The sequence below is a fragment of the Mauremys mutica genome, chromosome 7 (assembly GCF_020497125.1).
Source record: "Mauremys mutica isolate MM-2020 ecotype Southern chromosome 7, ASM2049712v1, whole genome shotgun sequence".
NCBI classification, from domain to species: Eukaryota; Metazoa; Chordata; order Testudines; family Geoemydidae; genus Mauremys; species Mauremys mutica.
Genome location: NC_059078.1, coordinates 53,902,579 through 53,919,055, shown reverse-complemented (window position 1 = coordinate 53,919,055; position 16,477 = coordinate 53,902,579). Strand labels below are relative to the sequence as shown.

The 16,477-nt window shown below is 45.4% G+C and overlaps 1 protein-coding gene across 3 annotated transcripts in view; it reads right to left on the bottom strand.

Annotated features, from left to right (window-relative positions):
* Nucleotides 1-16,477, bottom strand: part of USP4 (ubiquitin specific peptidase 4) — a 124,632-nt gene that overhangs the window by 20,610 nt on the left and 87,545 nt on the right. For 2 of the 3 annotated variants that reach the window (XM_045024121.1, XM_045024122.1), the window contains 4 exons: nt 10,524-10,715; nt 9,395-9,483; nt 7,721-7,933; nt 7,571-7,641 (listed from right to left, as the gene is read on the bottom strand). In XM_045024121.1, coding sequence (XP_044880056.1) covers nt 7,571-7,641; nt 7,721-7,933; nt 9,395-9,483; nt 10,524-10,715 — 565 coding nt within the window. Of the gene's footprint in view, nt 1-7,570; nt 7,642-7,720; nt 7,934-9,394; nt 9,484-10,523; nt 10,716-13,637; nt 13,770-16,477 lie in introns of those variants that run through there. The other variant, XR_006581062.1, reaches the window with a different exon arrangement.

Sequence of the window (16,477 nt, the reverse complement as noted above, 5' to 3'; positions counted from 1 at the left end):
TCAGGAAGTACTGGGAGTAAAACCCCTTTCTCCTGAATAAAGGAAGGACTTCCACTATAGCTACTACAAGGAGAGAGGTGATTGTGTAATACTGTCTTATGAGAGGGGTAGAAATAAAATGGAGCGTGTATCCCATTTCCACCATGCTTAGAACCCACTGATCTGCTGTGATGTGGGGCCAAGCAAGGAGGAATTGGACAGGCAGTTTACAAAAACTGAAAAAGAATAGACACTCAGAACTGGTATTCTGCTCTTGCCCTGCCCATCAAAAAGAGCTCTTGGAAGATGCTGCCTGCCTTGACGAATAAGCAGCTGCAGAGCAGAGGCCAGCAATGGTCATTGTTTGTAACCCCTCCTCCTTCTCCTTGGCAGGTCTTAGGCTTGAGGAGCAAACCATTGAAAACACTGGGACTGATGAGGGCAGAATACATTCCACTTCGATGCTGGGGTGTAAACATCCAGGGATTTCAGGGCTGCTTTGAGACTATGCAGAGTTTTGTCTGTCTTTTCTGAGAAGAGCGACAGCCCTTCAAAGGTAAGTCCTGAACTGTCTGTTGCACCTTTGGGGGGAGGCCAGAAGAGTGTAATCAGGAAAGCGCCTCATTGTGATAGAGGCCATGCTGCAGAATCTGCTGTATCAAAACCCATGAGCAGAGCTGTTCTGGTGACCAACTTGCCCTCTGTAGCGAAGCGAGACTCACCGACGTGGCGCCTCCTGCTGGTCATCCTGGGAATTAGGTCTCCAGTGTACGGAGCGCCCCTACTGGCCGGTGTCTCGCCTGCCGCTGGCCCCCATGTCCCTCCCAGACCCTGGTGCCTCCTACTCTGGGGTTCTGACCCCTGGCAGTCCTCACGCTCTGGGTCTCCCCTCCCAGGGGAACCCCAACCCTCTATTCCCACCTTGCCTCAGTGGCTACTGCCAGTCATCATCTAGTCCCCTTTCCCTGGGGCAGACTTCAGTCTGTAAACCGCTCATCACTGGCAAAGGGTGGGTGGGACCTGCTGCCTCTCCTAACCCCAGGCTGCACCTTTGCAATCCTAGTACCTGCTTTAGGCCTTCACCAAGGCCTGAAGCCTGGGGAGTTGCCAGGCTGGAGCTCCCCAGCTCCTCTTCTCTTTCCCCAGTACCGCTCTGTCCCAAGTACCCTTCTCTCCCAGGCAGCCAGGTCCTTCTCTCTCAAGAGCTAGAGAGAGACTGACTCAGCCCCTGCTTCACAGCCCTTGTATAGGGCCAGCTGTGGCCTAACTGGGTGTGGCCCCAGTTGTGGCTGCCTTCCCAATCAGCCTATTCTTACTGGCTCTCAGCCCCAGCCCTCTCCAAGGGCTGGTTTTTAACCCTTTCAGGACCAGAGTGGGGTGAGTGCCCCGCTACACCCTCCTTTACTAAGGACTGGAATTCCAGTTTCCTCTCATCTGGGAGCTTGTCACTGAGCTTCAAAACAGTGTCCCAAAGGGTGAAATTGTAACACCCCAGCAAAGCTTGCTGGTTTGCAATACAAATCTGTAATCCACCTGTGGAATAAAGCTTCCATGCAAATAAGTCAGCTTCTCGTCCTCTCCTTTTTAGGGTTGATGCCTGGCGCCCTTATCTTTCTTTTTCAGTGGCTGGTACCGCTAAAGGGAGCCTGGAGGGGGATGCTTATATAGGTCCTTGAACCTCTGGGTGGGTACATAGTACTTCATTCTTTTTGCAGTCAGAGCAGGGAAGCCAAGGTCTGCCAGAGCAGTGGTTTTCAACAATCTTCATTTGTGGACCCCTAAAAAATTTCAAATGGAGGTGAGGACTCTTTTGGAAATCTATTGTCTATATATAGTTGAAATCTGTTCAATCAATGTTCAAAGTTCTTGATGCCCAGTAGATGGAGCCAGCTGAGGTGGCTACAGGGAAGCTATTGATTGGTGTGATAAAATATACCCATGTTCACACTCTCCTGTAATAATCTTTATACAAGGTATGCTCATCATTTGAAAGCTCATAACTTGCTCATCAGTAATATCATAGAATCATAGAAGGTTAGGGTTGGAAGAGACCTCAGGAGGTTATCTAATCCAACCCCCTGCTCAAAGCAGGACCAAACCCAACTAAATCATTCCAGCCAGGGCCTTGTCAAGCCAGGCCTTAAAAACCTCTAAGGATGGAGATTCCACCACCTCCCTAGGTAACCCATTCCAGTGCTTCACCACCCTCCTAGTGAAACAGTGTTTCCTAATATCCAACCTAGACCTCCCACACTGCAACTTGAGACCATTGCTCCTTGCTCTGTCATCTGCCACCATTGAGAACAACCAAGCTCCATCCTCTTTGGAACCCACCTTCAGGTAGCTGAAGGCTGCTATCAAATCCCCCCTCACCCTTCTCTTCTGCAGACTAAACAAGCCCAGTTCCCTCAGCCTCTCCTCCTAAGTCATGTGCCCCAGCCCCCTGATAATTTTCATTACCCTCCGCTGGACTCTCTCCAATTTGTCCACATCCTTTCTGTAGTTGGGGGCCCAAAACTGGACAATACTCCAGATGTGGCCTCACAAGTGCCAAATAGAGGGGAATAATCACTTCCCTCGATCTGCCGGCAATGCTCCCACTAATGCAGCCTAATATGCCGTTAGCCTTCTTGACAACAAGGGCATACTGCTTACTCATATCCAGCTTCTCAACCGCTGTAATCCCCAGGTCTTTTTCTGGGGAACTGCTGCTTAGCCAGTCGATCCCCAGCCTGTAGCGGTGCATGGGATTCTTCCGTCCCAAGTGCAGGACTCTGCACTTGTCCTTGTTGAACATCATCAGATTTCTTTTAGCCCAATCCTCCAATTTGTCTAGGTCACTCTGGACTCTATCCCTACCCTCCAGCAAATCTACCTCTCCCCCGAGCTTAGTGTCATCTGAGAACTTGCTGAGGGTACAATCCATCCCATCATCCAGACTGTTAATGAAGATGTTGAACAAAACCGGCCCGGGACTGACCCCAGGGGTACTCCGCTTGATACCAGCTGCTAACTAGATATGGAGCCGTTGATCACTACCCATTGAGCCCGACAATCTAGCCAGCTTTCTATCCACTTTATAGTCCATTCATCCAATCCATACTTCTTTAACTTGCTGGCAAGAATCCTGTGGGAGACCATTTCAAAAGCTTTACTAATATCAAGATATATCTCGTCCATTGCTTTCCCCATATCCACAGAGCCAGTTCTCTCATCATAGAAGGCAATCAGGTTGGTCAGGCATGACTTGCCCTTGGTGAATCTGTTAACTGTTCCTGATCACCTTCCTCTCCTCCAAATGGTTTTCTTGAGAACCTGCTCCACGATTTTTCCAGGGACTGAGGTGAGGCTGACCGGTCTGTAGTTCCCGGGTTCTCCTTCTTCCCTTTTTTAAAGATGGGCACTATATTTGCCTTTTTCCACTCGTCCGGGACTTCCCCCGATTGCCACGAGTTTTCAAAAATAATGACAAATGGCTCTACAATCACATCAGCCAATTCCCTCAACACCTTTGGATGCATTAGATCCAGACCCACGGACTTGTGCATGTCCAGCTTTTCTAAATAGTCCTTAACCTGTTTTCACAACTGAGGGCTACTTGCCTCCTCCCCATACTTGCTACCCTTCACATCCCTTGCTAGCTGCAACTCCAGTTGTGTTCTGGCCTTCCTGATTATACCCCGGCATGCTAGAGCAATATTTTTATATTCCTCTCTAATCATCTGTCCAAGTTTCCACTTCTTGTAAGCTTCCTTTTTGTGTTTAAGCTCATCCAAGATTTCACTGTTAAGACAAGCTGGCCGCCTGCCATATTTGCTATTTTTTCTGCACATTGGGATTGTTTGTTCCTGCACCCTCAATAAGGCTTCTTTAAAATACAGCCAGTTTGGTAAAGTGTGATACCATAAAATATCATGGTAAAGTGCACGTAGCAACATTATAGGTAAAGTTATGAACATAAGCTGAAATCATGGCTGAAGTACGTTTGCCAGGTAAGTCCAAGGGAGTGGTTAAACCAGTGGCAAAGGGCAAGCAGACATTGCAGCCAGGCGTCAACAAAGTGGATGCACCTACAAAGTGGTCATTCTTTGGCCAGAAAAGGGGGGCAGGGAAAACGATCTGCATCTTAGCAAACAGAAAGCATGGAGTCTCCTTCCTCCAGCAGACTGCCAGTCTCCTGATTCTCAGCTGGAAATACTGTACTTTTCAAAGAGGGAATAAAACATACATACATACATATACATATACATACACACACACACAAAAATAAATAAAAGAGGGGCAAATCCCAAGACACCCCTCTCTCTCCCCATCTGTCTCTGGCATTTCACTGAAGATTACAAAGAAAAACAGCCACTGGACATTGGGAGAAAGGGCGCCTGACCTAAAGAGTTTGGTCAGCAATGCAGCTGGAACTTTGCTTTGAATCCAATCGAGTTCAAGTAAGCACTAGAAAGTGCTATCTTTACTATCTTTATTTTTTTTAACCATTTCTGACTTTTATGCCTCATTACTTGTACTCACTTAAAATCGCTTTCTTTCTAGTTAATAAATTTGTTTTATTGTTTCATCTAAGCAGGGCCAGCTTTAGCAAGTGCGGGCCTGATTCTTGGGGCTTGTACTCACCGGGCGGCGCTCCGAGTCTTTGGCGGCACTTCAGATTGCCGTGCTCCGGCCGGGAGAGTGGGGCCGCGGGGCTTGCAGCGCTCCGGCCGGGGGAGCAGGGCCGCATGCTTAGAGCTGTCTGCCCACTCTCTGGCTGGGGGAAGGGGATGGCAGGGCTTACCATGCTCCGGACGGAGGAGCGGGGCTGCAGGACTTGCCACACTCCGGCCAGCGCTCTGACTAGGGGAGCGGGGCTGTGGGACTTGCCGCACTCCGCTGGGGAAGTGGGGTCGCAGGGTTGCTGGGCTCCGGCCGGGATAGCGGGGCCGCGGGGCTCTGGCCGGGATAGCGGGGCTTGCCGCACTTGGGCTGGCACTTTGGCTGGGGTAGTGGGGCCATGGGTTTGCCTCACTCTGGCTGGGCGCGGGGCCCTGTTAGGCCCGGGGCCCGATTCTGGGGAATCGGTCTAAAGCCGGCCCTGCATCTAATGCACTGTGTAAATTGAAGTGTCTTATCAGATAAACTGGTGTACATTATACCCTTAAGGGAATAACAAACAGTATTTGTGGACTGTGTGGGAGAGGGCTGGACACTGCAGAACATACATTTCTGGGGGAAGTTTGGGATTGGGAGTGTGTTGGGGTCACCATGCAGTAATAATCAAGGCTGTTGAGAGCCCAGGTGTGGCTGGCAGGCTGCAGTTCACACAAGCATCTGGGAGTGACTGGCAGACTGTTTGACAGGCAGACTGGCAGACTGTTTGACAGTGACAGGCTGTTTGAAAGCAGTTCACATTGGAGGTTACAGCAAGGCATTGCAAAGGCACCCCAGGTTACAGGGCAGGGGTGACACAGCCACTCCCTGGTCTGGATTGCACCCCGATATGCCACAGTGGTATCGATGCTCCTGACACCAGTAGATGAAGCCAGCTGAGGTGGCTGCAGGGATGCTACTGATTGGGCAGGACGCCCCACAGGTTCCAAAAGGTCCACCGGTAAGGGCCCAGTCCCCAACTATGCATAAGTCCTGAGGTCCCTGCTATAAGCATCCTGCTGGTACTGAGGCAGAAACCACACAGAGCAGCGACATCCCTCCTGATGGGACCAGCTAAGATACATAGGATTCCACTTCAAAGTCTGATGAGGAAGAGACCTCTTCTTGTGATCATGGCTGTACCCATTGGTAGCAGTGAAGAAGGCTCAGAATCTGAAGAAAGGGGAGCTGGGGAGATCATCTGTGGCTTTTCCTTGGATGGTACAGCCCTAACTGGTACCCTGATGGCACAATCCGATGGAGCTGCTTGGTGCAGGCACTGGAGGCAGTAGCTTGGGGGCTTGGAGAGGCTTTTGAACTGCTGGTGATAGCAACTCAGAGATCGAACAACCCTCTCGTAGCCTCAAATGCCTTAGGGATAGATAGTACCAGGAAGACGCGCTGTGGCGTACGGAGATGCCGACTAAGGTGCTTTGGGAGTCGGTCTCAACAAGCCTGCACTGGGCTCTGAAGTCAACAAACTCCCCTGTTTAGAGGTATGTTTTAGTGAGTGCTTCCTCTCTGAATGCCCTCCCGAGTCTTTAGAAGAACTCATCCTCTTTATGTCTGTCGACACACCTAGTATCAACTCCAATTTCTGATGCCTCTGTTACTAGTGATGCTGATCTGTCTCTTGGTACCGGCTGCCCAGTGGTGAGCTGTTCCTGACCAACACCAAGGTGCTCGGTACCCGGACTGAGGCAGATGGCTCAGATGGAGGACACGGTGCCAGTTCCATCAGGAGATATTTTAAGCTGGCTGCCCTATCTTTTTTTTAGAATGAGGCTTAATGCCCTTACAAATGCCACACCTGTCACTCGCATGAGCCTGCCCCAAGCACTTAAGGCAGCTGGGGTGAGGGTCACTATTAGGCATTGCCTTGCTGCTAGAGTGTCAGGGCTTGAAACCCAAAGAGCATGGCATATTGTCAGTACTGGGGCCGGTACCCAAACTGGGTGCCAGAACCACACAAAGTAACAAAAACAATTATTTTCTGTACTGACTATAGACGGGTACTATTTACAGGTACTGAGTAGAGACTTGCAGAAGACCAGGGAGCTCCAACAACTGTCACAGGGGGTAGGAAGGAACTGAAGGGGGTCGGGGCAGTTCATCCCATTATGCCTGCATAGTGTGGGTGCTCAGGTCGCCCCAACGGATAATACTAACAGCTGAAACTCTCCTACACCTGTACACTGGAGCACACAAACACCTACAGTGGAATGGATATCTGCAATCACTTGAAGAACTGGAGTTTACCTGTACTGCCTCCCAGGATACTCTTGGATCCGAAATGTGGTTAATCTGCAGGGGCAGCATGTGACTGCATATGTACACGCCTGTCTTGTTTGTGTCAGTTTTCTCCCTCCCTACATGCACACTGCAATCAAAATTTCACTTTAACAGGTCTGCAGACTCTAGCATGAGAAAGTAGAAACATTTCCCCATGCTTACCTGAAAGTTTCCTTTCTCTCAGCAGTAAGGTCCATAGATCCAGACCAGACACAGAGCAGATCATTCTTCGTTACTAACTGGGACCCCAATTCAGGATTTAAGTCAATAAGAAATTTTGAAGTTCCTGTTAAGTTCTACAGATCATAGCTGTCAAGTGTTCTGGAAATGAATTCTGAACTAGTCTACTGACCATACAACTATCCTTTGCTGAGCAAGTTCTCAAACTGGCTAGGTTTTCAGGGCTGGGGCAAATCCCACTGCCAGGGACTGACAGCTCTGGCTCTGCCTCCTTTGGCAGAAGTAGGCTGAGGGCTCACTGGAATGGATCTGTAGACCTTATTAGAAGTTTTCAGGCAAACGGATAAATTTTCCCCTTCCATACTGAACTCTCTGATTCCTAGGAGGGAGGCTGATCTTGCATTCTGTATCAGCATCTCTGCATTTGCTTAGCTCCAACTAGAGATCACATCAACAACGTTTAAAGAAGCAAACTACTGACCTGTGACTCTTGTTCATCAAACAGCAGCTTCCGAGTGTCTGGATCCAAGTCAATAGCAAGGGTGGCATAGGCTGTAAGACAGAAAAATGAGTCAAGGTTGCTGTCAGCATGCTACTGAAGGGAGAGCTAAGAGTTACAGAGGATACCTACAGTTCAGTTTTAGAAGTTTCCCCTCTGTTGTAATTGAGTTTATCTCAGAGGTCCCATAGGAATTCACAAGGCTAAAGGTGAACAGATGCTTCTTGTGATGCTGCCATTCCTTCCCCAGCAAATCATGTGCACAGCCCTCTGACTGGCAGGAATCTGTTTCTGAGGCTTTTTCCCTGCCCTCCTCACCTCCATCCTGATGTTCCATCTCTTCAACTGGCAAAAATTAAAAACAAGCATAATATTACATGCTCTGTAGCCTTTATAGAGACACAAGTACCTCACTGAGAACCACGCTGTGTGAGCTCGTTAGGAGAGGCACACTGCTTACATGACACACAAATGCCAGTGAAGATGTGTCAGAAGCTGCTTTACAACAAACTAATTAAAAACAGTAGATTCACACTTTAAAGAATAAATTTGCATTTGCTAATCAGTAGCACCTGAAAGGTGTTTTTTTCCTGTCAAGGGATCTAAGTAATACAACCTGGGTTTTACATCTCAGATTCCGAGACTCTAAAGGGGACCATTGTGATCACATAGTCTTACCTCCTGTATTACACAGGCTCGGGGACTTCCCTGAATTAATTCCTGTTTGAACTAGAGCAGATCTTTAGAAAAACATCCAATCTAAATTTTAAAGTTCCCAATGATTGAAAATCTCACAGGTAGGTCATTGCAACCTCCACAGCCCCATCCCCTTTCAAATCCATTCAAAATGCTGGGGCTAATTCTCTGCCTGACACATAATTCAGACCACATCAGTCCCAATGAATCTGTTCTTTGGGGAGAAGTTGCGTGGAAGAAAGAACAATGGATGCTGGTCAGAGAGAAGAGAAAGCCGTGATCAAGAGTGGGATCATTAGTGCACTGAAGGGGACAGAGGGGCTAATTTGTGAAGGGTCCTGAAGGTAAGGACAAAACAGGTAGTTTGTTCCTGTGAAGAACACCAGGTGGACACTGGGCTACAAGTCATGCCAGTTAACATAGCTGACAGTATGCTCCAGGAATGTCCCAACAGAGGAGTGGCAGGGGTTCAGTGGGGTCTATCCTTTCAGCAGAGAGAGATGCGTAGGTCCAAAGGAGGTAGCTCCCTTTCTCTACAGCAAGGCAGCATGTCTCTTGTTTTAAGTTCTTCCATATCCCCTGTTCCCATGGTTACTCTCATGGCAGCACAGCAGGATCCTCTTGTGGCAGCGTCTCCACAGAAGTGCAAATGTTCAACAGGCTGCAGGGCTCTGCCCAGGTGTGAGCCCCTGTAGCTTTAGACTGCTGGGCTCTGGGCACCCTCTCACTTGATTACACCACAGTGCCCTCCCAAGACTCCTCCCTTTCCCTCCTGCTGCTCAGCCACCTGCTCTAATGCCATTAGAAAATTTGATAGAGATCAGGGACAGGAGACTACTAGTGTAACGGAAGACTAATGCACTACACCTGGTTCTTCAAATACACAAACTTGACATACTGCACTGTGTAACCAGAGGAGTTTGGGATTTTGTGGACCCGATAAGAAGCCCTCTCCAATAATGTGATTCAATCACAGTGTAGAACCAAACATTCTATTAAAGTCCACAATCCACAACAATAATGCAATAAAGCAGAAAATTAAAGGCTGATAGAGGTAGGTCTGAAAGACCTTCTAGCAAAGCTTCTCCAATCCAAATGATTAAACTTTACCTTCGCAGCCACCACTGGAGCCATTGCAGATCCCACTGTCCAGGCGTACACTAGAATATTCTTTTGTCAGAGGGAATTTAATGTATTGGCTAAACAAAGAAAATGTATTCTTGTTAGGACATTCATGTTAGTGCCCAATGCCAGAATGCCTGGGTCCCCTACATGAGTGGTTCTCAACTAGGGGTACGTGTGCCCCTGGGGGTACGCAGAGGTCTTCCAGGGGGTACATCTAGATATTTGCCTAGTTTTACAACAGGCTACATAAAAAGCAGTAGCGAAGTCAAACTAAAATTTCACACAGACGACTTGTATACAATGCTGTATACACTAGACACTGAAATGTAAGTACAGTATTTATAGTCCAATTGAGTTATTTGATAATTATATGGTAATAATGAGAACGTTAGCAATGTTTCAGTACTAAGTGGCCACAGAACCAAATCAAAACAAACCACCATGTACAGCAGCCCTGGCTTCAACAGGAGCAAACTCAAGTTAACACAGTGTTTTTGAAAATCCCACCCAAAAGCCTTTACAGTTTTATCTCTGCAACTGGATGATAGTAAAGGGAATATCATTATAACATGCGCCGACTGCCAGTATATCTGAACATTTTAATGGGGGCCTCTGCATGTACGTACATACGCGCACACACACACACACACACACTTTCCTTCCTTTCCTCTGGGGGAGGGTGTGGAAGAAGGAAGGTGGGGGTAAGTCTTTCAGTCACAGACACTGCGGCAACATCTTTGTTGAAAGAAAGCAAGTAGAAAATTCAAATAGAGGAGCCAATCAGAGCAGAGAGATTATAGCAGTCAATTGGAGTAGAGAGTTGCCTTAATTATCATGAAGCGATCATGCAAGTCCCTTCACTCTGAATGGCTAATGGTGGCCAGTCAGCCAGAGAACAAGGGTTTACATACAGCTTAGTTATTTAGAAATAACCACTGCAGAAATCATGCACATCAGAGGGAGCATGGTCACAGGGAAAAGCTGTAGAGCTCTGGGCCAGAAACTGGGCAGCCTCCTGCCCTCAGAGGGGTTGAGACAGACTCACTACAGTATAACCGCATGAGCTAATACTAGAATTTTGTATAAACATCCCCACTACCATGCCTGTACTTACCCAATCTGCTCCAAGACAAGATTGTACAAGTGATCCAGAGTGAGCTTGTGTTTTGGCACAGAGATTAGCAGTGGCTGCCCACAAAGAACAGTCCCCGAAGAAGTGCTGGACTGTCTTATTCTCTTTTCTCTGAAGTATACAGAGAGAGTGATGCACTCAGCGCCATCCTCGCTTGACTTGCAAACTTCATATCTGTTTGAAAGAAAGAAATGCGTGAGTTCTACCCCTACAGCACAGTGGGCAGAAGCAGTACTAATTAACTCTAGCAAGGGTTCTGCAAAAGATTCACACTTGGAAAGGACAAGAGGGGTTCTCAAACTTTTGCCATGTTATGGACCACACCTTACCAGAGAGATTCTCTCATGGACCCCTCCCAGGCACTGAGGATTGTGCTGACTGCTATCCCTGCCCCTTCGCCCAGAGCCCAGCTCATCACTGCTGTCTCCCTTGCCTCTCGCAGAACACTGCTGTGGTGACTATAGATATTGTTTATGTTAAAAAGCACCATTAGGAAAATACATCTCTAGTGTGATAAAAGTTTTGCCTCTTTTGAAAAAAGTTAACCACACCATCTCCTTCATCTAGCCACATAACAAACAGCATATATTCCTTGACAAATCCTTCTGGTTGCCCCCTCATCCCCACACAAAATCAACATTTACCTCAGCCTTATCCAAATTGAGCCTCAGAAAGCCAGCCCTCTTCCAGATTTCAATCTCATACAGACCTCGGGTCCTTTGTTCCACTGAACAAGTAGGTTCAGAAGTAATGGGGACACAGAGCTAAGCATCATACTCAAAACTACAGCACTGTAACCCATATCACTTCAATAACCATCCCCGCACACTTCTATACCAGAGGGGCAACAAGCTGTAACTTTACAGTACTTTGCAGTAAAGAGCCTTAAAAGCAACTGCCCAAAACTACCCACTGGAATAAATGAGTAGAGCCACTCAGGCACAGCTCCACCGGCTCCTACTAGGAACCACAGACATGTCAGCAATACTTATATCCAATGGTGTTAAAGGCAGGTGATAGAGCTGTAAGAATCAGCATTTGCCACTTCTTGAGTTTTTGCAGTGATGGTCCCTTCAAAAGAATTCCATGGACTGGACAGTACCAAGTGTTGTGCCTATATTTTAAAGAGGCACTAAGGATCATGTGGGGAATTAAATGCCAGAACACCTTCCTTCTGGTATCTAGTAATTTGGTCTAAATGATCATTTAAAAATAGAATACAACACTAGGAAGAGCACACTATGACAGGGTATAATCAGCAAAGTTTCTGCAAAGGAAAATCAAGTCTCACTAATCTACCAGTCAATACACAAGTGGATACAGGCAAACAATTCATTGAGCCTTTCAAAAGGCCTTTCGCAAAGTCCCTCACAAAAGCTACTAAAGAAACTAAATAGTCATGATGAAAAAGGCAAAAATATCATTTATGGGTCAAAAACTGTCTAAGAAAAGGAAAACAGAATAAGAATAAATGGCCAGTTTACATCCTGGCAAAGGTTAATACTGGGTGCCACAAGGTAGCATACTCATGTTTTATATGTTTATTAGTTAATCTGGAAAAAAGGGGCAAGCATCAGAGTGGCAAAATTTGCACACGACAACATTATTTAGTTTAGTCAAGAACAAAGGAACGTTAGGACCTTTAGAGATACCCAGCATAGTTAGGTGAATGGACAAGATGATTTCAGTACATACTCAGTTTTGACAAATACAATACACACACAATGGAGAGAATAATATGAATTGTTCATACATCTTAAAAGGTTCTAAATTAACTAAATCAACCCACTGTATCACTGTAGACAGCTCAATGTGCAGCAATGGCTAAAAACCCCAAATGTTTTATGGAATGGAATAAAGAATAATAAGGAAAATAGCATTATTGTATCTCACAAAGGATACTGCAGAATTAGAGCGGACAGAGAAGGGTAATGAGACTGACTAGGGGCCCAAATAAAGTCTCCTATGAAGAGACTGCAAAGACCAGGATTGTTACCCTATAGGAGGATACAATAAAAGTAAACAAAATAATGCGTGATCTATAGAGGAAGGTTGGGAGCTTTTAGTCACCCTCTCTCATGATACCTCAGCAAGGGAACAGTGAGTGAAATTGAAAAGTGGCAAATTCAAAACTAACAACAGGAAGGGGAAGGGACAGCTCAGTGGTTTGAGCATTGGCCTGCTAAACCCAGGGTTGTGAGTTTAATCCTTGAGGGGGCCATTTAGGGATTTGGGGCAAAAATCTGTCTGGCGATTGGTCCTACTTTGAGCAGGGGGTTGGACTAGATGACCTCCTGAGGTCCCTTTCAACCCTGATATTCTATGATTCTAAGCACAATGGACAATTAGCCTGTGGAACTCATCATCAAAGGATATTACAGAGGCCAAGAGCTTGACAAAATTAAAAAAGATTAGACATTTATTACAGTAACAAGAATATCCAAAATTGTTATAGTAAATATTAAACATACAGATTAGTTTTGGAAAGGATCTAAAACCTCATTTCAGGACATGAGTCAATTGCTAATTGAGAAGGTTAGGAAAAACTTGCCAGAACTGCCTACTGCAGAGTTTCTCACACCTTCCTTAGAAACATCAGGTATAAGATACTGCTGGAGAAAAGACACTGGACTAGCTGTGTCTGATCCACTGACTGGTCTGATCCAGACTGACAACTGCTATGTCCTTACTCATGGTACTAAGTAGGAAGCTTCTGCAGCCAAATCAATGTTTTAGAAACCAGGAACATTTTGGAATAAAAATCACAGCATGTGGTAAGAAAGAGAAAGCAGAATAAAGTGGTTCATGACATGGCAAACACATATTTTATAAAAATGTGCACATTTGTGTAAGTTAAAGGTGACCTGCAAATCAATTCGGCAAAGTTGCATCAACTTTAACAATAAAATATACTGAATGCCCCTATTAGCCAGGCTACAAGAACGGGGGTATTCAGAATATTAATCACTTGAAAAGCTTTTGTTTTAGGTCCCATGACCTAAGAAGAAATTGAAATTAAACAAAAAAAAAAATCCTAAACCAAAAACAATAAAACTTTGCAAAACTGTGCACTGTACTTTTTAAAAAGTCACTTACCTGACCCCTTGTAGGCCGGCTCCATGCTCCAGCAGGATCCCTGGGTGATGTGACATCACCAGCATGGTACATGCTGGGGCGTTACATCGGAGCGGGAGCCGGAAGCCCTAGTGGGGCTGGACATCATGGGACCTATGAAAAAAAGATAGTAAGTGTTCTGGCTATGTACTGAATGCCCTCTTCTGTTTAGCCTGGAGAATGAGGGCATTCAGCACAAACACCTGATGGCATTTTGTCAGATTGATTTGCAGACCACCTTTACATACAGTCACATTCTGATGACATGCCACAGAGATCTCACTATTCTTTCAGCAGGAATAACATTCCTCCAGAGAACAATTTACAGTGCTATGGGAAGTGGAAATACACCCATAGAGCAACACTTTGGCCACAAGGCCCTTGTGTGCATTTCTAAGGGCCTTATGAGAAATTCTGTTTTATCTAAACCCACACCCCTTGCTTCAAAAAGCATCTCCCCCTCTACAGTTTATATGCTCCAATTGTCAAGTACTATACCATTGGTTTGTATGGAACTGTCTCAATTATATATTGAAACGTATTGTCATAAGGGGGAGAGTGTATGAGTAGGAAGACCTGTAAAAGAAGCTACTTTCAGAGAATTCCAGTGCCACTCTCTCCCTTCCCTAACAAAATTGACCTGCAAAGGAAAACAATGCACTCGTACCTTCTTTCTGCTTTAAGGTGAATACAGAAGACTAATGTTGCATTTGGTTTTGTTTTAAGCTAGAAGCTTCTTTTTTAAACCATAAGATATTTAGATCTTGCCTGTCCTAGAAAGCTGTATTGTTACTAGAGAAGTAGTGAAACAATGACATCATAAGAACCAAGAAACTGGAAGCTCAACAACTGAGAGGAAAAAGGCTTTTAATCCATCTGCCCAAAATTCTAGTTTGTTTTTGTTAAGGCCTATTTAATTTAAACTCCAAATGAAGTCTTGGGAGAAAAGATGCTTTCGTTAAAGATTCAACATCCCCAAGTTCAATTAAGGTTTGAGAATTCACAATGTACATCTCTTGAGATGTCCCAGAAGTCCTCCAGGAAATCCATAAAATACCAGAGCTGATATTCCAGATATCATCTTCCCCAAAAAAACCCAAAACAAAACAAAGCTTTTCAGATTTTCCTTAGCCATAATAAAGGGACCAACGGAAAAAAAAAGACTCAAATCCAGCATTTTAAAAACACTTTCTACAGCATCTTTCAAAACCAATTGGGATTAAAACGTTGGCACTAACACAAGACATCCTTTGTTAAAGTTATGTGGAAAAAGAAGTGTAGTGCCCTCTATCCTCTACCTCCTCTGAATGCTCTCCCTGCCAAGGTGCCTGTTTAGCAATGTATCTGTACATAAGGCAGCCCTGTGTACAGCGAGACCTGTTCCAAAGCCCCCATCTGACACTTAAGGGATCCTGCCTGACAAAAGCAACAGGATGAAAGTCATAACTGTACTGTCACACTCTGCCCTGGCTCTGCTTTTCACTGAAGGGAGGTGACACATCCCCAGGGTACAATCTGAAATGTGAAATCACTGTGATCCTTAACTCTCTAGCTCAGGACACCTCTTATACTGCTCTGTGAGTGAAAGGCAGCCCCTCCAGGCTTTTCTCTCACACAGCCATCAGCATATAAAGGCACGTCCAGCAAAGTTACATGAATGGTCTCCCAGCCACTCGTGAACTCTATACAGGGAGACACTCCCATTAACTAGTCCACCACTCCATCAAAAGGTAATGGACATGCAACAGCCTTTGTTAACCTGAGTAGAGATTCCCCCAAATACTTCAGTCAAAGCACATTGGTTCAAATAAAATATTAAAACAAGTTTATTAACTATAAAAAGATAGATTTTAAGTGATTATAACTGGTAAAGGCATAAAGTCAGAATTGGTTACAAAAGGAAATAAAATAACATTGCAATCTAATTCCTAAACATAACCAAGGATATTCAGCAGGCTCTCTCCTTCCAATCAGGACCACCCCTCCCAGTTCAATGATGCTACCCTTTTGTCTTTCAAATTATCTTGCTACCATGAGGAGAGAAGGGGAAGGAGAGGTAATGAAGAAGCCACTGTCTCTTATTTTATACCCTCCTACTCTCCTTAAGGAATACCCTCCTGCGGGGTGCAGACATTCAGTCTGTGGTATACGTGAGATGTGAAGTGTATTGCAAATTTCTTGCTTATACCTTCTGCGTATGTGCTGTTTGGAGAACAAGATGTAAGGCCTCGGTTTACCATCCTCTGGTATCTCTAAGGAGCTAGACTGTGGGCATTTTCCAGGACTCTCAATATGTTTCAGTAAATTTTATAGGACAATGATGTTCCGCAAATTATGACTTTTCAAATGTCATCTCATGAGGCATGCTTTGTACAAAATATTATAACCCTATAAAAGGGGTGAATATGAGGTTACAGGGGGTTACTTGGGTACAGGGTGTCACAGGAGGCTGTTCGATGTTTCCTATAGATCCCTCCTTCCATCTGCAAAATGAATACTGGGTGCTAATTAACAACATTTATTGAATTCAAAACTCCAGAATCATAAAACTCAAGCCCACCAAGAGAGATTCTGTTCTCCTATCTGCAGACCTAACTTAACTTGCTTTATTGATTCTCTCATCAAAACAATGCTGGATGGATGTTACAAAGAACTGACCATTTAGGAGGGAAAATGTTCCCTTTTTGGAACCACTTCATGAAGCAGTACTGGTATAAGAAGAAATGAAAAAGCTGCCAGGCCAGGTTTTCTAAGGACCCTAGAACTCCATACCACTTGAGTGATGAACTTTGGATTACATAAAACAAATGCATACATGTGGT